General features: G+C 50.8%; 2 protein-coding genes across 5 annotated transcripts; both read left to right on the top strand.

The window, feature by feature from the left end:
• Positions 1–5,117: 5,117 nt before the first annotated feature.
• On the top strand, positions 5,118–18,503 carry PPP2CB (protein phosphatase 2 catalytic subunit beta). 2 transcript variants are annotated; one of them, XM_083833170.1, is made up of 7 exons: positions 5,118–5,317; positions 12,872–13,081; positions 13,344–13,517; positions 14,523–14,612; positions 16,172–16,333; positions 17,176–17,294; positions 17,913–18,503. In XM_083833170.1, exons 1-7 carry the CDS (start codon positions 5,216–5,218, stop codon positions 17,983–17,985), a joined length of 930 nt encoding a protein of 309 aa, XP_083689296.1. In that variant the 5' UTR covers positions 5,118–5,215; the 3' UTR covers positions 17,986–18,503. The 2 variants fall into 2 exon arrangements, with proteins under 2 accessions (XP_083689296.1, XP_083689297.1); XM_083833171.1 differs by lacking the exon at positions 5,118–5,317 and adding an exon at positions 10,605–10,626.
• Positions 18,504–18,641: 138 nt separating this feature from the next.
• GSR (glutathione-disulfide reductase) lies at positions 18,642–23,143 on the top strand. 3 transcript variants are annotated; one of them, XM_083833151.1, is made up of 13 exons: positions 18,643–18,808; positions 19,276–19,302; positions 19,802–19,890; positions 20,174–20,243; positions 20,353–20,500; positions 20,602–20,656; positions 20,943–21,042; positions 21,460–21,546; positions 21,660–21,821; positions 22,019–22,130; positions 22,204–22,335; positions 22,444–22,577; positions 22,740–23,143. In XM_083833151.1, the coding sequence occupies exons 1-13, from the start codon at positions 18,680–18,682 to the stop codon at positions 22,887–22,889; spliced, it is 1,395 nt and encodes a 464-aa protein (XP_083689277.1). In that variant the 5' UTR covers positions 18,643–18,679; the 3' UTR covers positions 22,890–23,143. The 3 variants fall into 3 exon arrangements, with proteins under 3 accessions (XP_083689278.1, XP_083689277.1, XP_083689276.1); XM_083833152.1 differs by lacking the exon at positions 19,276–19,302 and having other exon boundaries at positions 18,642–18,808; positions 19,781–19,890; XM_083833150.1 differs by lacking the exons at positions 18,643–18,808; positions 19,276–19,302 and having other exon boundaries at positions 19,358–19,890.
• The last annotated feature ends 606 nt before the right edge of the window (positions 23,144–23,749 follow it).

Here is a 23,749-nt window from a genome sequence, read left to right on the forward strand (position 1 = left end):
TTCACCGTGCAGCTGTTTCGGGGCCCGGTCACTCAGATCTGCCCTTACAGCATCTCCCATTTGGGTGCTTTCCATGAGTGCAAGAGGGAAATGCATCTTCCTGGAAGGGGCAATAACTTCAGCCAAGTCTCAGAATATAAATGTTCCTCTCTCGGTTATCTCACATTCATCTCCCTGTGGCTTTTCAATTTTACGTCTTCTTTTGCCAGTCTTTCCTCATTAGACCCTTCTATACGGTAAGTGCATGACAGAGGAATTACTGCGCTTCAGTCCACTTACCAGTTAAGACATTAAATTATTATTAACACATTTCTTGAAGTTAAATAATTTCTGATGTCAGTGTTTTGCATTTGAGAAGGAGACAATCTATTGTAAGGAGCTCACTGAAAGCAATAACAACCAAAAGCTGTGGACATCATTAGTGAGGGGAGAGGTAGCAAAACCTTTTCTCCTCAGAGAGGCAGACACAACACCATCTCGGTCTTTCAGTGCCAGGCATTAACAGGACGTTTGCATCGGTCACTTATATTCCCTTAAAAATGGAGCTGTGAATGACGACGCCAGTGTTGTGGAGGGTGCGGCCAGGCACATGTGCCTCTCATCCTCCACCAGTGACCCCAGCGGCTCTGGCCACCCCCTTTCTCACAGGCTCCCCCAGAGCAGCCTGGGGCCGGGTCTCTGATGCTGCCAGTGCCCGGGTGCCCCCACAAAGCCACTGCAGGCCCTTGGGAGCCGGCCAGAAAACCCCACTCCCCGCGGGGCTGCAGATGGGCTGTGCCTGCATTGACAGGATGCTGACAGGTATTTAATTCTTCCTTAAATGTTTGTGTGGGAACTGATCCTGCACCTCAAAATGCTCCTTTGCTTCCCTTTTGCCTCAGGTGGGGGGAAGTGGGCTCTGCTTTGTCCACAGGAGCGCCAAGCTTCCTCACATTGCCCCAAATAACGTGCATTTGCTTCCTCAGCTGAATTTTGGCAGCCTCCTGTTGCCACCTCTCCCACTGTTGCAATGAGGGCGCCTGGACTCGGTGGAGCCAACACAGAAGAGGTGCATGGGGTTGCAGCAGGGTGCTGGGGGTGCTAGTGGGCTACTGGAGCAACACGGGGTGTGGGGGTGATGCAGTGGGGCCATGGCGTGAGGGTACGGGGGGAATATGGGTGTGCTGAGGGGCGACGTGCACCAGCAGGACCCCATGGAGGAGCTGGGCAGCCCCTCACGGGGGTGTACCTCTTCTGGCACATCGACGTTGCCCTCAATTCCGCATGGAGCTGGTGCACCTGGATTGAAAACGTCCTCGACTTTGAGGTGGGCATCACGCTGGGGGTGAACTGCGCATGCAGGAGTGGTGCCAAGTTAAACTGCCCCAGTGTCATTTCCCAGGACCAGGTGAGAGCCCTGAAACTGATTTACGTATCAATTATGATTGCTTAAATCTTAGTTTATAAGTCTGAGAGGTAGCGTATCATAGGAAGAATCAAAATTGTGCTTTCCACAAGCGATAAAAACCAGGCAGGTGCTCTAGCATACGCTGTAAAGCCACGATAGCAAATCTCGGCACCGCGTGGGCCCAGCAAGCTCCTCGGGTTCTGCTCAGCACCTAGCCACCCTGACTATAGCCCCCTTGTACTTTGGTTTTCACATTCCCCATGGCCACTCACAAGGTTGAGCTCTTGCTGAGCAGCCCCCAGGTTTTCTCACACTGCCCCTTCTTCCCTCCCCTTTCTGCAGGTGCTCCTTGGCAGGGTGAAGACCAGAAGGCGGCCTTCCAGAAGCCCACCTATTTCAACCACCACATGTTGCAAGCAGCCCCGTTGGCCCCCAGGTGGTCCTGTGGGACCCTCAGATGGTGAGGTGGGCAGGGGACTGGGAGCACAGGGGGTCCTGGGGGCTTTGGGCAGCCTAGGGTGCTCTGCTGGGAAGTGGAAGGGGACAGGAAACATCACTCAAGGGGGAACTGTGGGCAACTGAGCTCCAAAACAGAGAAAAGGGAGGGGTCCCCTCAAAATTGCAGCTCCTGGCTGAGCTAAGCATGGTACCTCCAAAAAAAATGAGAAAACGGGATCTCTGTCCACTTCTGTGTGCAAAGGGCCACAAGTGTCTGGGTTCACCCCATCACCTGATCTGCATGCCTGTCCTGAAGGGGATGTAGGGTCAGCACCTGGCTTGTCCCTCAAAAATGCTCAGCAGAGCCCTGCTGGCTCCAAGGAAGCTGCCTCTGGAAAAGCAGACGCTGGCCTCTGGAACAGCAGAAGGGGGCAGCCCCTGGCCCAGAAAACCTGAGCTTTTGAGAAGCCTCCCAGGAGGTGAGCAGGAATGAGGGTGCAAGCCATCTGCCCTCCTGCTCAGAAAGCAAAATGTAAGAAAAAAGGCCAAGGTGAGGCAAGGTGCTCTGCAAAGCACCAGGGGCAGAAACGTGGGTGGCATCAGCCCGCTGCCCGTGCCCACCATTGGCTGGGTTCCCCAAGGTTTCAAGGGAATGTGGTTGCTGTTGGAGCTCCTCCTGGCAATGGCAAGTGCTCAGTTCATCGAGGAGCTGGAAATGTTGCAGAGAAATGTCTCAGAAGTGATGCACGTGAGCAGGAGTCCTCCAGATCCTTGTGCCCATGCAGAAATAGAGAAGCACTTGCAGTTCCTGATGGAGGTCATCTCTGCCAAGGTAGTCTTCATGAAGAGCTGTGCATCCGTGGCCATGAGGACATCATTCTTTGGCCTAGAGCATGTGTTTTTGGATGCAGCTAAGAGCCTTGTGTGGAAAGATAAGAGGGTGTTTTTGAAAAAAAGACACTGAGAAGGAGCAGAGCCAGCCAAGAGGCCCTGCCTGAGCTCAGTGAGGGACACATGGCCACAGGGCTGAAAAGTGACACGCTGCACAACATGGTGTGTGAGCTGCATGAGGCAGATGTTCTGAGCTGTCACAAGAGGCCAGATTTTGCAGAAAGAAGATGTCAGCACTGTTTTGATCACTGAGGAAAACGTGGTAGGCGCAGTGAGGAAGGGCAGTTTCAGTGCCGTCACCTTGAAGTCTGAAGCTGTTGAGACCTACATTGAAGTAGTCATGATCCTGAATCCAGCAGCTCAACAGGACCGGGCACTCCAAAGCCAGTTCAATGCAGCAGCTGTAGGGGCAGGATTTTGCTGGTCCTTCATGGAGGTGAGAGAGAGGACCTGCCATCTGGGATGGACACCTGAAAAACCTCTCGGTTCCTTGTAGGGAGCCAAGAAGGATGTATCTATTCAAGCTTTAGGCTTTTCATATTAAACACTTTATTGGTGTTGATGAATCGGTAAATAGAGACTTATCTCCAAAGAGTATGTGTAAATACATATGGGTATGTAAATGTATGTCTCCATTTACAGGGATCTTCTATCCCTGGCAAACAGTTACAAATAGTTGTTTATACTCCAAAACTTAGGATAATGATGTAGTTTACGTACCGCACCTTGGTAGCAACCAGTGAATTTGTAATCTGACCATACTGCAAGCCCCAGAACACCTGCTGTTTCTCACAGGGAGTTATTTGACACACTCTTTATATCTTCTAATTTTGTTTCCTTTTATTAAAAAATGAGGAAACCTTGAAAACTTGGCCAACTAAGGAGACATAAATAAAAATGACTCAGCATTTGCTTTAGTGCTGTGTCACCTGAGACCTGAAATGTGCTTTTTTTTTTTTTTTTTTTTGTCATTTTGGAGAAGCCCCTTTCACCATTTTTAGCATGGGCATCACTTTTGTTCTGGAGTGCATGCACTGCGTGCTATCCCTACGTAGCTCTCAGATGGAAAGTGTCGTGGTCCAGCAGCCCAGGAGCCCACTTCCAGGCTGATGGTTTGAAACTTCATCACAGGACTGGCAAGTTCTCTGCAGTGCCACAGATGCGGGCAATCCTGTTAAAAATAACCTTCTGAAAAGACATGACCAAGCAAAACACCCAAGTGTATGAAAATTGGAAAATCAGGGAACCTGAGTTCTGTAAGGTTGCTTTGAAATAACTGCAGGATTAAGAGCACAGAGCTTAACGTTAGGCCTCAAATACTTACAAAATTACAGAGTTTTTCTCTTTGTCATTTCTTGGCATTGGCTCAGGGCAAAGAGGATACCCAGCTACCAGCGTGTCAGTGTGTACCTTCATACCACACTGAGATTTCCATTTCTGTGCAGAGTGAACCCGTCGAGATGGAGAATAAGTCCCCAAACAGTCTCTTGGCTGGGTTTTCCAAGCTAAAAGCTCTTTGCTCTAAATGGGTGATGTGAACAGCTCCCGGAAGGTGTCTTTTGTGGATACGGAAATGGCAAAGGATCTTTAAGAGTAATTAAAAAAATAATATTTTTTATATATTGCTCCCTTTTACTTTGCTAAATGTGTTTTAGGTTGGAAAGTTCACTAAAGGTATAAGATGTTTTGAACCCTTTGATTTCCAAATTCACCTCAGCGAAAGAGAAGTCTAGCAAGCTTGGTCGTTTTACCCTGTGGGAATGGAGGAAATTATGTATCAGCATTGTTAGGCAGGACGAAAACGCAGAAACTCGTGCCTAAAAGACACAGAAGATCCGGGAAGGATTTTGGTATGCTGCAGTACATAGAAATATTCACACTTTGGTAGTGATTTAGAGCTGGCTGTGAGATGGATAAAGCGCCAGCCTGCAGGCAGATGTTGGGAGAAGACTTTTAGGTACATCATTGCACATGCATGCTAATTTTAAATGCCCTCGTATAGTATGATGCAACATATGGATGCTGTAGCATACATGATGTGGTTAAATCCTTACTGGGGCCAGCCTACAGATGGTAGGCTTAATGCGCTACTCCACAACATTTCAGAGGAGCATGGTGAGGCAGATTAATAACGCGTGCACAGTGACAGGATTACAGAAAGCTTTTATTACACCCCCACATGCCACCAAGGTTTTGTGACAGCGTGACGGCGCCTGCCGTGCTCCTCAGGCACCCGGCATAGGGACGAAGCCCTCACGACGATGCTCGCTGTTCTTCGGGGAGCACGGACCAGCGTGCGACAGGCCGGGGGCTCCCCGCTGGGGCCTCTCGCCATGCGATCAGCCACCATGACGGGGCGGCCACCATGACAGGGCGGTGCTATGCCGGGGCGGCGCCATTAGGGGGCGGCGGGCCGGAAGTGCGCAGCGCCGGGGGGGCCGCCATTACGGGGAGCCGAGCAGGCCGCGGCCCCGGCCCCCGGCGGGCAGCGCCGCCGCCATGGAGGAGAAGGGGTTCACCAAGGAGCTGGACCAGTGGATCGAGCAGCTCAACGAGTGCCGGCAGCTGAGCGAGAGCCAGGTCCGCAGCCTCTGCGAGGAGGTGAGCGGGGCAGGGCTGCGGCGGGGGCGGCTGGAGGTTGGGGCGGGCGGGCGGGAGGGAGGGAGCAGCTGAGGCCAAAGGGGCCGAAAATGGGGGCGTGGGGGGGGGGGAAGGGGAGCGAGGGGCGCTGAGACGGCGGCCCTGAATCCCCCGACGCCGGGAGGAGGGCTGCGGGCACCTGACGAGGGGCCGAGCAGGGCCGGGGTGGTGGGGAAGTCGTGCTGCTGACCTGACCGGGCTTGCACGCTGCTGGAGGGGTAAAGAGCAGGGAACGGCTGGGAGAAGGACGTGGTTCTGGTTGGGACAGGCCTTTGGCGGATCGCTGGTTGGGTGCGTTCGGTGCACGCTGTTAAAGAGCCTTTTTTGCCTGTCAGGAGGCAAGTCATGATGGATTTTGCTTCAGAAGTTAAATGCTTGTGTGTGAATGCTCCCTCAGCTCTGCAATCTATGACAAAGTTAGGGTTTTCTTTGGACTTAGATAACGTGACAAGACTGAAGAATTGAAGTAGGCTTCTTCACAATATGGTAGCAAAGATTGTCCTTTCTGTTTGCTTCCTATCTCAGCAACCAGCAGAGACCACTGCCACGCACCAGACAGTCCAGAGAACCTCTTTGCTTCCTTTCCCAGACCAGCTAATAGCTGTCAGGCACAGGAGGTAGAGCAGTTAGCTCAGCGTTCCCTTTAGCATCACGTCGCTTATGGCGAGGTTGGCGTTGTCATGCTGTTACTTGTGCATCTTGCTCGGTTTTCTCAGAAGCAAATCATCTTTTCTGATGCTCCTTCTTGGCAATGCGTTTTGGCCAGTGACTGAACACCTTGATGCCAGCTTTCAGAAGACGCAGGTATTTCCTTTTCTCAGGTCTTTGAACAGCAGAAAGGGTCCACACGGCCACCCCGTAACGTGCCAGGGGTACTCTTTGGAAAGGTGGGAGCTGTTTGGATGTCACAGGCAGGGAGATGCTCTAGGACTCCAGGCTGTGGCTTCCTGGCAAATGCTTTTGCCAGCAGTCCTGACTTCCTAGCTGGGCCTTCCAATCTCTGTTTCCTTTATCCTGTTCCCTTTTTTGTTTTTTTTTACCCATGCTGGGACTGTCCATTTGCTTTAAAGGCTTTTTCTCTGCTTGCAGAGCTGTGTCAGCTCTGAGGGACTTGTGGTGAGGAGGGCTGGTGCTGCAGCAGGAAGCAACAGCAGTCGCTTGAGGAGTAGATGTCTTGAAGAGCAAGCAAGAGCTCATTGTGGCTGTGCAGTCTCTTGTGTCAAGTCCAGCTAATAAGCCTGAAAGAATTTATTAGTGCGTTCTGTGCCTCGCTCCCAGCTTTGCTGGTTCGGAACTGCTGTTCTAACACGCATGCTGTTACAAAGAACACATTTCCCTTCTCTGGCACCCTTGTTGATTAAGGAGCTGTGGCTGCTGTATTTTCCAAAGCTGGAGGATACTGCTAGCAGACCGTGGCTGCATGTCAATGGTCGCACAAAAAGTAGGGAGCTTGGCGTGCCATGTTGAGAGTGCAGGTGAGGGGGGTGTCAGCCATCCAAATAGCAGGTAGGAGCCAGAGCCTTTGGGCACAGTGGGTTTCCTTTGATACAAATGCAAGCTATCACAGCACATGGCTTTTCAGGAAGGATGCTGATAGCTGTTCAAAATGGCTTGGGTGTGAAGTAAATGTGGTGGTCTTAATTGGCTTATTCTTAGGCTTTTGAGGACTGGTTGTATGGTTTAGGTGGTAGGGGAGGGGAGCTCTGTGTTATGTGGTCTTGCTGTTGGTGTGAAGCAGCGCTGCCTGAAAGCATATTTGGTGTCCCTGAGATAATCATCGAGGAAACCTTTACCAACTTTCATGTTTCTGAGTACTCCCTTTTACATGACTAATTTAGAAGAGGTTAAACACAATAGTACCTCTTGCCTTGGGTTTAAATCTGTGAAAGACTTTGGTAATTTAAAAACAAAACTGAAAGGTTTATGTGAAGGGGGGGGGGGGGGGCTGGGAATGTCCCAGACTTACTTGTGTGGGTTGTTCTTGGTTTAATTGCTGGCCTAATGGACAGCAATTGAGGAAAAGATTGGAGACAGCTAGGCTCATGGAGGGTATGAAAATTAGAAAGTTCTTGAAATTTGCACCTGCAAAATCACTGTAAACTCACCTGCCTGATTACGACATAGTTTTGGCAGCTAATCCATCATATATTCCGTATGCAGATAATCAAGACGTCATCTGAAGACAACATGAAAACACTTGTTTCCTGTTCTGCTGGTCTTTAAAGTGAAAGCTAACTAAAATCATTCTGGCATTTAAATGATAATAGAAGGACAAACAATTACCACTACTGGAGCTTGTAGGCATGAGAAATGTTCCAGCATGTTAGGAGAATGGGCATCAGATATCTTGCGTCTCACGCTGCTTAGCTTCATCGTGGTAGACTCTCTTTGCAGAAGAAGGTTGTTAAAACCTTTTTCAGCTCCTATTAAATAGCCAGTGAAAAGTCTATTGAGTTCTGTCTTGGATGCTTCATCGGGTGCAGTGGCAGGTTTGTATCCGTGCTGCTAGCTTTGAGCTTCTGCACTTGGGTCCTGGTGGGAGGGTAGCACTTGCTGAGCTGCCTGTGAACTTGCAGGGGTACTGCTGCCCCTTGGAACCTGCACTTCGGACCCCTAGAGCCAGGCTAAAGGGCCAGGGAGGTGGATTTGCTCCGTAGGAAGCACTTCCAAGTTCGGACACGGTAAGCTTTAAATTCTTTCGATTTAGGGTTCAAGTCAGCGAAGAGTTGAGAGCCGTCTGACTTACAGTGAAAGAAAACAGTTCTTCATTGAAGTAATAAGATGGGGCATAAAGGAAAGCAAGTAAAAGGCTGTTTCTTAAATTAAACACAGTCAAACAACCATCTCTTTAGCTTCCTTTTTCTTCCATCCTTGGTCTTTGTATGTTTAAGAGGGGGCTGCGGACTTGTTGCAGTGAGCAGATTGGGAGCTTTGTGTTGTGAAGGGGTGGGAGGAGAAGGACTCTAATCGCTAATGAAGACTTGCGTTTCTCATCCGGTTGTTGAATGGTGACTGTACACTGATTCTTCAAACCAAGCAGCAGGAGCCAGTTGGTGCTCCGGGGAGTACTGCTGATACTGGCACGTATCTGTGATGCTTCTGCCCTCCGAGATCATTTCACCCAAGAATAATCTCGCTAGAATGAGCTCGTGGGCTCTTCTGCACTAATTGGTGGAATTAGTGCGAGAGATGAAGCCAAGTAGCATCCTGGATGCTGTTCAAGCCATCTGAGTGTTGCATTGAGTCGTGGCCAGCAGTATTTCATCTCTCCAGCAATGGAGTTCATCCTAGGGTACGCTGGCCCGGATCGCTTCAGGAATGTGCCTCCCGTTGGTGCTTGGTGTCACTCTTGGGGTGTCCTCTGCTGCCTTGCTGTTGGAGGGCAGCTCCCCCGCTCCAGCTCCCCTCTCGTTTGGGGAGAATCCGACTGGTTCTTGTTCCTGGGGCAAATCCTGCGAGACTTTCCATCCTCAGCGTGCCTGTTGACACAGTAGTTTGATTGATCACAGCTGACGAATTTTCGATGTGAAACTCCATAGCTGGTTTCTCTGTTTCTTGAAGTAAGGGCCTCTTAAAAATCAAACTGAGATGGTGATGCAGTCGATGAATCTTCCAGAAGGAGCCGAGTCTCTGTGCTCTCGAAGGATCTCGCGTGCTAATCGGGTGCCTGGGGTCTCTGTTGTTCTCTAGGGAAAGCCTGAAGCTGAAAATCTGCCTCCTGGTCGGACATTAATCCCCTCACCGATGGAGTCAGCCTACACAGCCTGGTAGACAAATCTGAACAGCAAAGTACTTGATGTGGATTTATCGTTAAGTCTCTCGCCGAGGGATTAGTCTCCTGGTGATCCTGATGGTAGTCTCAGAGCCCGCGTAGCGTCTCTGCTTTCGGAGCAGCGCATGAAGGGGTTGTGCTCAAGCCCCGAGACAGCTCGGTTTCCTCCTGTGGGGATGATGCAGTAACATATGGGGGCGTGCGTCCTGCAGGCTCCCTCCGTGCAGGTTGAGGGTGGGACAGCGTGCAGGCTCGCGTCCCTGTCTGCAGAGTCTGAAACTGGGCAGGAGTGGAGCTAAGGTGATTGACAGGCTCACAGCTAACAAAAATCATGGACTCTTCAGAGTAATTCTGAGCATGGATGTTGTAAATACTGTGCTTAATGGAGGCTTACTTGATAAAAATAGCTAAAAGCTCCTCCTTTTCATTGTGACCCAGGCGGGTGTTTTTCATTCAAAACAAAGGGAACGCGCTTAGGAAGTTGATGTGTTAATCGCCATTGTCTAAAACAAACGAAGCTAAAATATGACTTTAACAGTTATTTAACAGCCATCATAAGTAAGTAAAGGACAGTCGAGCAGGGCAGCTTTCCTTGCATCAGCTTCTTCCTTTCCTTGCTTTGTAACGTGCTCTTATTACTTTAAGCCTTTTTGCTGTAGTCTTAGCCCTGCACAGTGAAATGTGCGAGCAGAGCGCGCTGATTAATTGCAGCTTTGCTGGGATGTTTTTAATGATGCTTAAGATTTTAAAGGTCTTGTTCTGCCTTAGACAATCACGTGAGGACGATCTCATGTGGTCAGCTCGGCTCCCAAGCCTGATTTGAACCATCTCTGCAGCGTTAAAATGACAAACTTTATTTTTCATGTGTGTGTACGTCCACATAGTAAGCTAAAACAGGCTAACCAGTAACAGCTGGTAGGCAGCTTAAGAAGCTGCTGCTCTTCAGCTAACAGCTCCTCCTCTGCCCCGAAGGGAAACTTCTAGATGCTCCTAGTAACCCACATTTCAGGAGTTGTGCTAGCCCGCCTTCCTAAAACGCATTTAACAGGAGCCTGTTTGATGCAGTACTGTGCAAGAGGAGCTCTTCTTTGCTCCCTGCGTGCTGCCTTTCCTCTACGTGTGTGGTTGAGACACTGGTGAGTGTGCGTTGTGACCCACATCTCTTTCCCAGAAGCTTCAAGTAAGTCTGCTTGTTCTTACGCAGCCGGGAAAGGAGCAGCATGCATGATACGAAAAGGCAGAGAACACCTAACACCTTTTGTGGTTAAGTTCACTCCAGTTTGCAGTGAAACCCTGTCTCTTGCTTCATGCAACATATGTCGGAACACGCTGAGCAAATGTTTTGTGACTGTGTTTTGTATCCTTCTCTCACAGAGGGTAGAAGCTCTCGAGAGGCATTGAAGGTGCTTTTAAAGATGTGAACAGGGAGAATTCCAGTAGGGCTGCTGCACTCAGATGCAACACGTTAAGCAGTTTCCAGTCCCTGTAGAGCTGCAAGGTAAACTCCACATCACTGGCTGTGCGTGTAGGATGCCTGTGAGGGTCAGGGTCACATCCCTCGGGTTACGTTCTGTGCAAGTGGCACGCTGGGTGCTGCTCGAGCCCTTGGCTGCCTGGGATTTAGTTACTCTTTCTGAATATACGCTTTGCTTAGAAGAGTCTGGGCAACTGACCGTGAAGAGCAACAGTGTGAAGACGGGCGTGCTTGGGGAGCTTGTGGGGGATGTCCTCAGTAATCAGCTCCTTCCTGGTAGCGGCAGGTGGGACCTAGATCATCCGAAGTGCAGGGACTGGGGGAATTGTCCGATCATCACCTGCGGGTGGCTGTTCTGCACGGTCATCCTTCATCCATCCCTCTGGTCCAGATCTGAGGGAGCCGGCCTGCGGGTGCTCCTTGTGCCTCACTTGTGCCTGGAGCTCTGATCTACATCAGCTGATGAGCTGGAGGCAGCAAAACAAATGTGTATTTGATAACCATAATAAGGTAATGCAGATCTGCTAATTACAGCCATGTAATTTAGCCTAGTAACCGCTGGATGCAGGGAAAGAGATGACTAAATCCAGGGATGCCTTCCCTCCATCTGTGGTCTTTTTGTTGCCAGCTGGTTATGACTGGGGAAGCTGATGGTAGCTCCGTAGGTTTAAATTGCTTCTGAGTTTGCTCTTCCACTTGTATGTGACCTGCTGTCAGAAAAATTTCTTAAACTGTTGTGCTTGGAAGAGGATGGCAAGTCTGGCAGGCAGAAAGCCCCCTGAGCTAGAGAAGTGCCTCTCACTTATGCAGTGAGCTTCTGTGCCAGGGTAGTGAAGGTAACTTTAGGAACATTTGCTTCCCTCAATGGCTTCAGCGAGAAGAAGTCAGCCCCTCTCAAAGGAGATGGAGTTTTCGGAGGGCTGGGGCACTGGTGCTCGCCGCGCAGCTCGCCTGGTGCCGTAGCACTGCCCAGCTCGTGTGCCAGGCGAGCTGCTTTGTCACGTGCGGCCGTTCTTCGCATTGGCTCTGCTCGCATGACGGGCTGGCTCTGTCGATAGGGAGCAGGCGTGCTGCTCGCAGTGCTGTTTCCATGGCACAGACCTGCTTCTGCGAAATCCTGGCCTTGGGACAGCACGCTTGCTTTCTGGGTGTGCGGCAACGGGGGGAAGTGTGAGGGATGCCAGAGGAGGAAGGCAGTGAGGAGCAGCTGTCAGTGCTGGCAGAGGAGCTGCTGAAGCTTGCTGCCAGCGAAGGTGGCGACGCATGGGGTTCCAGGCGGCTGCGTGGGATGGAGAGCGATCAGCTGAGCAGCCGGGGTGGTAGTCAGCCTGAGGGGTGGCTGGAGGGAGCCCGAGCGTAAGTGCATCATTGTAAGTCAGCTGGCATCTCAAGGAAGTCTAGGAGGTCATGGTTTTACAACAAGTGCAGGGATGAAATAGCATCTAGCTTTACGTGTGCTTTTGCAAATCAAGTTGCTCAAAAAATCATAGTAGCTGCTTGGGTGGTGATTTGCACGGTCTCCTCTGGTATTTCTGCCCGGACAGCAAGATTATTGACTGACCCCTCTTCACGCAGCTCTCACACCGAACCCGTGCTGACAGGACGCGAGCTGGCCAGTGATTCAGCTGTGGTTTTCGAGGTAAAAAATTCTAGGCATTGTGAGGCTGAGTAGCACTTGACGTTGGCAGTCAGACTAGAGTGCCGAGTGCTGCCGTAGCTCACGTGCTTGAGATGAGCTCTCTTGAACATGTAGATGGAGAAATCTGTCAAAGGACCGGTATGTTTCAAAAACAAAAAGTTGTGTTTAGGGTGATGTCTGCCTGTGGTGCTGATGGAAGTTACTGGAATAATGTTTCGTCTTGCTGTGTTCAGAAGACAATTAGTCTTCAGAAATGATTGGAGAGGATTTGTCGATGAACCCCATCAGTGATGGAAGTCATATGCAGCACGTGTCTTGAAGTTCACACTCCTTAATTTCAGGCTGAGAAAGAAGAAAATTTATTTCTTTGACTTTATACCTCAGTGTGCCAATAAACAATAAAATCTACATGACCTGGCCTCAAAGGAGCAAAATTACTCATCTTGCGCAGTGATTTGTAACGTGCCCTTTGTCTTTGCTTATTCAACAAGCTGTTTTTCCGGTGGTCATCTGGAAGGGAGCCACCAGAGGGAAATTGAATTTCCCATGCAAACGCAGTGGAATAACTTCTGCACCTGCCTGTGAAAGAGCTTCCTATGTTTTTGCTCTGTGTTTATTTTTTCTTGCTAGGCTAAAGAAATTCTTACGAAAGAATCAAATGTGCAAGAGGTACGTTGCCCGGTCACCGTCTGTGGGGATGTCCACGGCCAATTCCATGACCTTATGGAACTCTTTCGAATCGGTGGGAAGTCGCCAGACACAAATTACCTGTTCATGGGAGACTACGTGGACAGAGGCTATTACTCGGTGGAAACAGTGACTCTATTAGTAGCATTAAAGGTATGGCTGGATAGCATTTTTTATGATAACCTTGGACAAACTTGTGGTTTTGGGAGGTGTGAAAGAATTGCTCCCCTCATTGACATTGCAGTTGGCTTGAGCTCGACGGATGTAAGTTGAATGTGTTAATGCAACATGCTTTATGTAACAGAGCTCAGCGCTTACCTGCTGCTTGAAACCTCTTCTTAGTATTTCTTTCTGTACTCATTGTCCAATTCCTGCGTTAAAAGTTGGTTGTGTTATTTTTTGTTGTTGTCGATAGGTGCGTTACCCAAAACGCATTACAATACTGAGGGGAAACCACGAAAGCAGACAAATTACACAGGTGTATGGCTTTTACGATGAATGTCTGCGGAAGTATGGCAATGCCAATGTCTGGAAGTATTTCACAGATCTGTTTGATTATCTCCCGCTTACAGCTCTAGTAGATGGCCAGGTAAGCTTTTTTGCCTTGAATAAGGAAAACTGCCTGTTTCTTAGTATGAGAAACAAAGTTGTGTTTTTGCAGTAAAGAACTAATTTTCTGTATTCCAAGGTAGTTGTGTAGTCATAACAAGGAGAAATGCTAAGTAGGTAAGTGGACAGTAGAAGGCCTCACTGTTCCAAAATAAAGTAGAAGCTTGAGAAAAACAGGATGAGCAGTGTGAGAACGGTAAAACAAAGATCACAAGTTCTCAAAACATAAGAAAGGAGAAATTAAAGGAGAAAATAAAAATTGTACATATATGGTATAGAGGAGCGTCGAGTAGCTTGTGAACCTGTAGTACTCAGCCAGTGAGGAAACAGGGGAGGTGATCAGGCGTTGGGTAATAGGGAATAAAAGGTTATGATTTGTTTACTAAAATGCGCTCCCGATTGACAGGACGCCCGCCATTGCAATCGCGAATAAAACAGCTTCACAGAAGATCCTGTCTGAAGAAAATTATTTGAGATTTTTCTCACATTAGTGCAGCACAGGCTGTGTCGTCTGACCCGTACACGAACAGTCTCAAACAAGCTCTCTTAGTATGTGTCCAGAATTACTTTAAAGCCAGTGTATTTACTGTGGATTTTGGGAAGAATTTGGTAGGGTAGTAACAGAGGTTGATGGAGCAGCAACGCCTTGGCACCTGCTGCTGAAGGAATGCAGGTAGGGTTTATTTGAAAGGACTCCCTGACAATTGGGACTCATCTTGTGATGTGTTGTGTGAGTTGAGGTATTGCTATGAGTCAAGCTAGTCTTGAAACTGAAGGCATGTTATCTTTGCAGCTCTGATATTGGTATGCAATGTGCACCCTTTCGGTTTTGTTTCCATCTGTGGGAATTAAATCTGGTTTCTCTGCTGCAAGGGTGAGGCCACTGTAATTGTAAAAGAATGATAAAGTTAAAACCAGCTATTTCTGAGATGAGTCTTCACGGCACAGATGCATTGAACGGATTATTCCTTTTTTCCTGCCGTAGATATTCTGTCTCCACGGTGGCCTCTCTCCATCCATAGATACACTGGATCATATCAGGGCTCTGGACCGCCTGCAGGAAGTTCCACATGAGGTAATAGGAAAGGAGATCCATTGTGATTTTAGATATGTTTGCTGAAAATGCAAATACGTAGTCATGTGGAAATCCATTTGCACAGTGAGACACTGTTACACAGCGGATTATTGCCTCCATAAGAGCTAGAGCAGATGAACATTCATTTGGGCAAAACACACCCAAGTCAATGTGCTTTGATTGTAGCAGTCTGTAAAAGGAGAGCTGTGGGGTTTTCACAGCTGTTTTTTGCAGAAACACAGATTTTCTCAACTGTCGTGCTGACTCAGAGTTGTATTGGCAGGGGAAAGTGCCTGCTGCCTTCAGCCTCATTGCAGACTTCCTTGTGAACCAACCGCCACCATGTGAAACTGTGTCATGTCACCACCCCTCCTACCCAGCCAGCTCTTTCTGTGTTGTTTCACCTTGTTTGTTGTTACCCTGTTTTTCTGGGGACCTGACAAAGTCAGAAGGGGCCTGTGGGATATGCTGATGTACAGGAGTCCTGCGTGGAGCAGCCAGGGGGTGCCAGCTGGACCAAAGAAACCACCTTCTGAGCTCCTAGGCTTGCAAATAACTCTGCTTTGTTTGGGTGGTTGGAGCTTGCAAACAGTCTTATTTACCCTCTGATGAAAACAAATTGCTCATCCTGAGATGATGTGGGTACAGGAGCAAGAACAACGCAGCAAGGTCTTCCTAAGCCTTCAAAAAACCTGAAATAAGCTGTCTGAATTGCTCCCAGAATTAGGAGGCTGCCTGGTGGGGCTTCTGACTGTAGAGAGATAAAATGATTGTTTTCTTGCTCCGGGGCTTCCACAGTCTTACACTGCATATGTTTGCTGAAATCTGACTTTCCTGAGGACCTCCATGTGTGATCTCTGCCACATAGCTGGGATCAGTGGGTGGGAGACAGCAGCGGGCTTGGATAAGGACTGGAGAGTTCTTTCTGCCCCATAGCTTCTAAATAGCTCAGCAAGAAAAGCCACTGAGCTTCATTTGTGCCTGTTAGATGTATACCGGGGTATTTTTGAATTTGTAAAGTCCAACAATCAACAGTTCAGGAGATGAAATGAAATGAAATGCTTAGTACCCTGCCAGAAAGGCTGCTGAAGATTTACCATCAATCTCTTGAACAGTTCACAACCTCATGCGGGTCATTTCCATTCCTTTAATCTATTGCAAATTGGCTCGCACTAATGAACCCTTTGTGCATCCTTGGACTCGCGTACTTTCTCACATGGCCTTTATTACACCGCGAGAGTCAGGAACAAGTATCGGATCTGCTCTCCATGCCTTTGCAGGTCTGAGATGGTAAATGGTGTGCATGGAGGAGGAGGTGGAACGGTTTTCTGGTGGCATGGGCTCCTTTCTCAGCTGTGTGCATATTCATGTCTTGTGAGAGGATGTTTGATTCAGTGAGCGTGATGATGTGAGGTATGTCAGATAAACGTGTGTGGCTTGTGCAGAGAAGAACATGCAGGCAGTCTTTTTACTGTAAATTAACTGTGTTTTAGAAGTGCCTTTTTATAACCATCTTGCTAGCAAAAGGAAAGCTAACGAAGAAGCTTATCTTTTTCAAGGGTCCAATGTGTGATCTGTTATGGTCGGATCCAGATGATCGTGGTGGCTGGGGTATATCTCCACGTGGTGCTGGCTACACATTTGGGCAAGACATTTCCGAAACATTTAACCATGCCAATGGTCTTACACTGGTTTCCCGTGCTCATCAACTCGTCATGGAGGTAGGGCAAGCACTTTCTGGTAGACGAAGCTAAAAAATGAAGGTAGATGAAAATTCTTGTCTACGTTGTGAGATCTGCTGATGGGTTTGCATAAGCTGGCATCTGAAGGCTAAGCAGGTAAATACCTAAGAGGGATTTTAATCATGTGAAGGCAACAAGCAGTGTAAACTGATGAGCTTTGACCTGCTGTGTAAATAGGGGGGTGTTCTACCTCCCCTTCTTCGAACACATTGCCGAAGAGACCCCGCCATACCCCATTTGTGGAAGCTATAATCTCCTTACACTGACTGCTCTACTTAGACTGCTGGTATGTTAAACACACTGTCCTATAACACACAGCGCTCAGATACGGCATGGATTAAGCCCTAATTTGGGCTGTTGATAGGCTATTCTTGTATGTCTCGGTGGAAAAATGCCAGGTGGGTCAGTGGAGCAGGTTTATTTTTAAATCCAGTTCAAGTAGATCCTGGAGGTAGCTGTGTCCCTCGCAGGTGAACTGGCAAATTCTCGTTTGTGGTGAACAAAGCCTGAGGGCTTATCTAAAATCTCTAGCTTTCCTTCTTGCATGATCCATAACTTGCATGCAAAATGAATAAATCCACAAGTGGCACACAGCTATCTTCTCTCTGTGAATGGCTGAAACTGTTAAATCCAGGTAAACACAGCTTGTTCATGCTGAGGAGTGCTTTTTGGAAATGGAATGTTAAGATGAAAGTCAAGTCAGTTGAAAATACAGAGAAGAAAGTGTTTCACAAATGCCTCAAAACGTTTCAGGTGGTAAGAGGAAATTCAGATGGACTGAGGGTCGAGGTTTAACTGAGACCTCTCTTTTTCTCTGGCAGGGTTATAACTGGTGCCACGACCGAAATGTGGTTACCATTTTCAGTGCGCCCAATTACTGTTACCGTTGTGGGAACCAGGCTGCTATCATGGAACTAGATGACACTTTAAAATATTCCTTGTGAGTAACCTGGCTTTGAGCTGTTCTCTCTTCCTGCCTAACCATTGTGGACTGTGAGGAAAGTCTGATCCTTTCCAAGGGGGTTCTTTCATGAAAAGCAAGCTTAAACCACTCTGGTTTTAACAGGCTATGGTCTATCTGCAAGAAGGTATTGAGGGGGGAAAAAAAAAAAGTAGCAAGTTGGGTTCTTAAAAGCTTTTCTCAGGTGCTTCTTTTTCTCTCTTTCCTGGCTCTGAAACTTTGGACCTTTTGCATTCTTCTTTTTTTTTTTTTTTTTGTTAGCACTAACCTTTGTAAAGGTTGGTGAGATTCTGAATTTTGCATTTGGCTGACCTCCTGTGAAAGCAGCAGTGGGCTGCTGAAGCACTGCCGGCCAGGCGATGTTCCCTCTGCGAGTAGCATTTCTACTGGTGGCTGAGCTTGCCTCTGCTGGTCATTTGTTTTAGGACCTCATATGTCCTCCATATTTAGATTTGGGGTGGCGGGAGGTCTGGGACACCTCACGCAGAAGCCACTGGGAAAATAAAATGATAGCAGCAGGAGGGTGAGTCTTGTGTTTGTGGTATTGAAAACTGCCTTGTGTGGAGGCAGGGAAATGACCCCTTTTTCTTTCCACAGCCTTCAGTTTGACCCAGCACCTCGTCGTGGAGAGCCTCATGTTACCCGTCGTACCCCAGACTACTTCCTGTAAACCTCTCCTAACCTTTGTAGAAGGAAATACACCCGACATTTTAAAAAGCAACAATATTTACGTGTTTCTGTACGAAATCAGGGTTCGTCTCAATTACAATCCCTATCATGGACCAAAATGTGCCATACTGAGGATGAAGAGCATTTAGCACAACTTGAGACTGAATTCCTTACAACACTATATATCCTGTACCAATCAGTCCAACAGTCAGTTTGCCTGCTGTATTTGTAGTCTTTTTTTTTTCCTGGACTGTTCAGAGAAGAAAAGGTAACTCTAACACTTCCATCTCCTTTTACGCTTATTTGTAAATTTTTAGTTCTAGTGTTTAACTGGCATGAATTAGCGTTTTGGAGTTTATTTTTAAGGGAAATGCACACTAACTTCTTACCCCCTCCCCCCCGCCCCCCCACTGTTTATTTTATTGAAAGACGATGGGCCGAACTGGAGAAAGGAAGCAATTCCTGCTTTTGGGAGTACGTTGTCATAACCCGGAATAAAGCGTTCCCTTTTTAGCTCGATTCCCGTTCTGTGTCGCTCCCGTTTCTCTGCCCCCACTCCGCGTTGCTTGTCACGGAAGCCCTTTGCCACCCGCTCGCTGTACCCGAGTGATGAACTCGCCCTTCTCAGCCTGATCCGCGGTGCTGCGCTCGGGGGGGCGGGCCGGGGGCGGTGCTGAGCTGTGCTGAGCCGAGCCATGGCGGCGGCCGCCTACGAGCTGCTGGTGCTGGGAGGTGGCTCGGGCGGGCTGGCCGGGGCTCGCCGAGCCGCAGAGCTGGGTGCCCGCGTCGCCCTGGTGGAGCCACACCGCTTGGGGGGCACCTGCGTGAGTCGGGGACAGGGGGGCCCCCGCGGGGCCGGGGGGAGCTGTCCCACCCGAGTCATCCCTCGCCTGGGCTAACTTGGGTGGCGGGGAGGACGTGTCCGTAGAGGGGAGGAGGACGAGGTGCCGCTGTCAGAGCAAGCCGGGGAGACGCCAGCCTCACGCTTCCCCCTCCCCAAATGTGGGAAAGCGGCAGCAAACGGCGAGCTCTCGGTGGATCCAGTCAGAGCCGCTACCTTACAGGCGAGCACCGCGCACCTTCCGTATTCTCCCTCAAGGAAGTGAAGGGCTACGAATAAACCACAAGGCCTCAAGGCTCCACGCTTGGCTGCAGACAGGAGTGCGCTGCCTCTGCCTGGCAGGGCACGGAGGGGTGCTGCGTTTGCTGCTGGCCCTGGGCAGATGCTCTCCGGAGCATCACCTCACAGAAATTAGGTGCTGCACTGAGACTCGCTCTTCTTCCCTTGCAGGTCAATGTTGGATGTGTGCCAAAAAAGGTGAGCGGGTGCTTTTGTGGTTGTTTGTAACGTGTTGCCTGCCCTGGGTTTGTTGTGGGTCTGGGCACAGACCCCGGTGCCTGGGGTTTCTTCCTGAGCGAAATGCCAGGAATTGCTGGGACGCAGCCGGCAGGGAGGAGGGTGTGGGGAGGAAGCAGTGCTTGGAAAGTGTTGAGCAACCGGGGCGCCCGGACCCGTGTCCTTCGGCCTGACCTGGGCAGAGGCAAGGCATCAGGAAGCGCAGCACATGTGCAGCTGGGCTAAAAACCTGGTGGCACAAAGCCAGCGCAGCCAGGCTTTATCACCTTGCGTGCAAAGGGCTGCTCGGGAGGCAGCGGGAGCCTCATCGCCTTCGCGCGGAGGCCGGGTGCTTGCTGCGACAGGCCTCGGGGGCCCCACGGCGTTTGTGGTTTTCCTGAAACCTCGCCAGCCTGCCTGGCGCAACGGGCACGTCCCGAGGCGCAGGGGCGCTGAGCAGGCCGTGGCTCTGTGCGAGCAGGTGATGTGGAACGCCGCCGTGCATGCCGAGTTCATCCACGACCACCCCGATTATGGCTTTGAGACGTCCGGCGTCAGGTTTAACTGGAGGTGAGGTGGTGGTGGCTTCACCCACATGGCGGCGGTTACATGGAGGGGGACAAGGGGCTGGAGCTTGGGGAAGGGCTCCCCAGAAGACGGGAGCGGGCTGCCGGCCTCAGCAGGGAAGGCAGGCAACAGCACAAGCGTCAGCGGGATGGCGCCTGCCTGCTGCGTAACTCGAGGCTGGTTTATTTTGTGGCTCGTTTGCCACGTACTGAGGGGATAGAGCATTTCAGCTGAGCTCAGTGGCTTTGTTAGTTGGCAGCCGTGATAAACTTCCACTTTGTTCCAGAACCATTAAAGAGAAGCGTGATGCTTACGTGAGACGCCTGAACGAGATCTATGAAAATAACTTAAACAAGGTGGGGGCACTCTTATTCCCTGCTGGCCTGGAAGCAGTCCCTTCTATGTGCCTTCTGTATATATCTGCTGCTAATGCAACAACTGGGCTCCCTGCTGTTCCTCCCGCAGGCTCGCATTGACATCATCCACGGCTATGGCAAGTTCACCGCCGATCCGGAGCCCACCATCGAAGTCAACGGTAAAAAGTACACAGCTCCTCACATCCTCATCGCGACGGGCGGGTTCCCGTCGGTCCCCCCGGACAGCGAGGTTCCCGGTGAGTCCCCGCACGGCACGAGTGGTGCTGCGAAAGCAAGCGATGTGGCTGCGGGGTTGTGGAGAGCCCATCTGTGGTAAAACTACTGCGCTGCTTTGCAGGAGCCAGCCTGGGCATAACCAGCGATGGGTTCTTCGAGCTGGAGGAGCTGCCCAGGTAAGGTGGGGTGTCCCCCTGCCTGCCCGGGGATGGAGCGAGGAGGTGGAGCCGCTAATCAGTGGCTTTTCCAGAGCTCCTGCCGGTGGTCACCCAGGGCTTCTTGGCTGTGCTCTGAGGTGTTGCGCAGGCTGCCGTTTGGCAAGGCTTCCACTGCTGTGGCACCCAAAATGAGCTGCTCAGGGCCTCTGTCCTTAGCTTGGGCACAGGAGAAGCTGCCAGGCTTTCGGTGCACATGCTTGTCAGGCTCCAAATGCACACGTATGGCATCGTTGCTTCTCTGCAGGCGCAGCGTGATCGTTGGCGCAGGGTACATCGCGGTGGAAATCGCGGGGATCCTTTCCACGCTGGGATCCAAGTCCTCCTTGCTGATCCGTCGGGATAAGGTACCGCCGCTGGCTGGCCCCACAGTGCCTCCCGTCATCGCTGCATCCCAGGCAGCTGCGGATCTGCGGTGGGGCAGGCAGGGAGGCTCTGGGCAGGAGGCAGAGCAGAGGCGTGCTGCCGAGCCCGTCCCGGCAGCCACAGTGCGTGCAGAGAATTTCTGCAGCAGAGCGTGCCAGGGCACCTGCTTCCCCGAGCCCCATGTTGAGTCACGGCCTGAAGAAAGAAAGATAATTATTATATTAAAAAAAAACAGAGCAGTAAACAAAGGAGAGCTTTGTTATCAAGTGGAAGCATCACTTACCTGTGGCTGAGTGGGGCAAGAGTGCAGGCAGAAGGGGGAAGTGGGCGGATGGGGCTGTCGGGCAGTGCCCCAGAATGCAGTCCATCATCTCAGAGGGTGCGTGGTCCCTGCCCAGGTCCTAAGGACGTTTGACTCGCTGATCAGCACAAACTGCACTCAGGAGCTGGAGAACACCGGGGTCGAAGTCTGGAAGCACTCACGGGTATGGGCCCTTGCTGGGGACATGCGGGTCAGCAGGGCAGCACCCCAAGTGAGGGTGTCTGCACACCAAACCTGCCAGCACCTTCTCACCATGGCCTCTGGTTGCTCCCACAGGTCCAGGCTGTCACCAAGTCCCCCAGTGGCTTGCTGGAGGTGACGGTGACGTCCTCAGCACCTGGCCACAAGCCAACGATGGAGGTGATCCGGGATGTGGACTGCCTTCTGTGGGCTGTCGGGCGGGAGCCAAACTCAAAGGACCTGTGCCTGGATCGTGTGGTGAGACGGGAACATGTGTCCTTCCCCTTGGGCATCACCATCTTTGGGCTGCATGGGCAGAGCTTCTCAGAGCCATGTGGAACCATGAAAAGCGTGGCACATCTCTGCTGGACTCGGTTCCTCCATCCAGAGACCTTGAGGTCACTGTGAGGACCACAGGGTCCCAAGTGCTAACACAGATGGTGTTCCCCTGGCAGGGCGTGGAGGTGGATGCTCGGGGCCACGTGGTGGTGGACAAGTTCCAGAACACCTCCAGGAAGGGAGTCTATGCTGTTGGAGACGTCTGCGGCAGAGCCCTCCTCACCCCAGGTGCGTGCTGGTGCCCCTCATCCCCTTGTTCTCCAGCCAGTCCGGGTCTCAGGCTCCTTGTGCGTCTCCACAGTGGCCATTGCGGCTGGGAGGAAGCTGGCGATCCGGCTCTTTGGGGGCCAGCGGGATGCCCATCTGGACTACAGCAACATCCCCACTGTCGTCTTCAGCCACCCACCCATTGGGACCGTGGGCCTCACCGAAGGTAAGGGTGGAATGAGCTGCTGGGAGGCCTGCAGGCGTTAAGTCACTTCCAGTGCTTGTGTGGAGAAACAGGCTGGGGAAACCGATGCACGGTGCCTTTTGTTGGCAGATGAAGCCATCTTTGCACATGGGAAGGAGAATGTGAAGATCTACACCACGTCCTTCACCCCCTTGTACCACGCAGTCACCCAGAGGAAGGTGAAGTGCGTGATGAAGCTGGTGTGTGCCGGCAAGGAGGAGAAGGTGTGTGGAGGGGGACAGGGGTGTCCTTGCCCAGGGGGATGTGAGGGCCCCTGGTGAGGACCTCACTGCTGGGAACACCACTGGCTGTCCGCATGGTGGGCCACTAGTGGTGGTGGCATGTGTGCCTTGCCCCGAGCCTGACCTCTTGCTTCTTCCTGGAAGGTGGTGGGGCTGCACATGCAAGGCCTGGGCTGCGATGAAATGCTGCAGGGCTTCGCTGTGGCCATCAAAATGGGAGCCACCAAGGCCGACTTTGACAACACAGTTGCCATTCACCCTACTTCAGCAGAGGAGCTGGTGACGATGCGCTGAAACATGGGACGGACTGGTGGCAGCTGAGGCAAAGGAGCCAGCTGCCACCTCTTGGCACTACCTCCTCTATGCAAACCAATCACATGAGCAAATGTCATCTCCTTCTCTCAGAGAAATTTTCCTGGGTAGTAGGGAAATTTTTTTTCATGTCTTAAAAATTGCCTAAATATCAGCCAGGTGCTCAGAGAGCCCTGCATCAGTAGAATCAGCGTGGCATGATTTAAAGTGGAAAATAAATGCAGTGATGCTGGAAAGCCTCTGCCTTGCGCCTAATAGTTACGATCCCATGCTGTGCTGAGCTGCGTGTGGCAGGAGTAGGCTCTGGGGCATTGTCCCAGCCCAAGGGGACAAGGGCAGGGAGCCAGAACCATGTCCACTGGGCACAGACAGGGGATGATGAAGGACCTAAGTCCCATAATAGGGGAACATCACACGTGTTGTTGAAAAGTGTGAAAAGGAGGACCCTGGAAACCACTGAGCAGTCAGCCTCACCTCTCTGCCCAATGACACGATGGAACAGATCCTCCTGGAAGGATGTATGGAGGGCAGAGTGGAGATTAGAATCATAGAATCACCTAGGTTGGAGAAGACCTCCAAAATCATCAAGTCCAACCACCAGTCTGACCTACTGATTCCCATCACTAAGCCAGCTCCCTTAGCCCCATCTCCACATCTCTTAAATCCCTCCAGAGATGGGGACTGTACCACTGCCCTGAGCCAGCCAGCATGACTTCAGCACGGACATTGGTGCCTGACCAACCTGGTAGCCTTCAACCACGGAGTGACTGTGCTGGTGGACATGGGAAGAGCTACTGGTGTCACCTACCTGGCCTTCTGTGAGGTCTTTGGCATGGTCCCAT

This window comes from Anser anser (assembly GCF_964211835.1).
Source record: "Anser anser genome assembly, chromosome: 4".
Lineage (NCBI taxonomy): Eukaryota > Metazoa > Chordata > Aves > Anseriformes > Anatidae > Anser > Anser anser.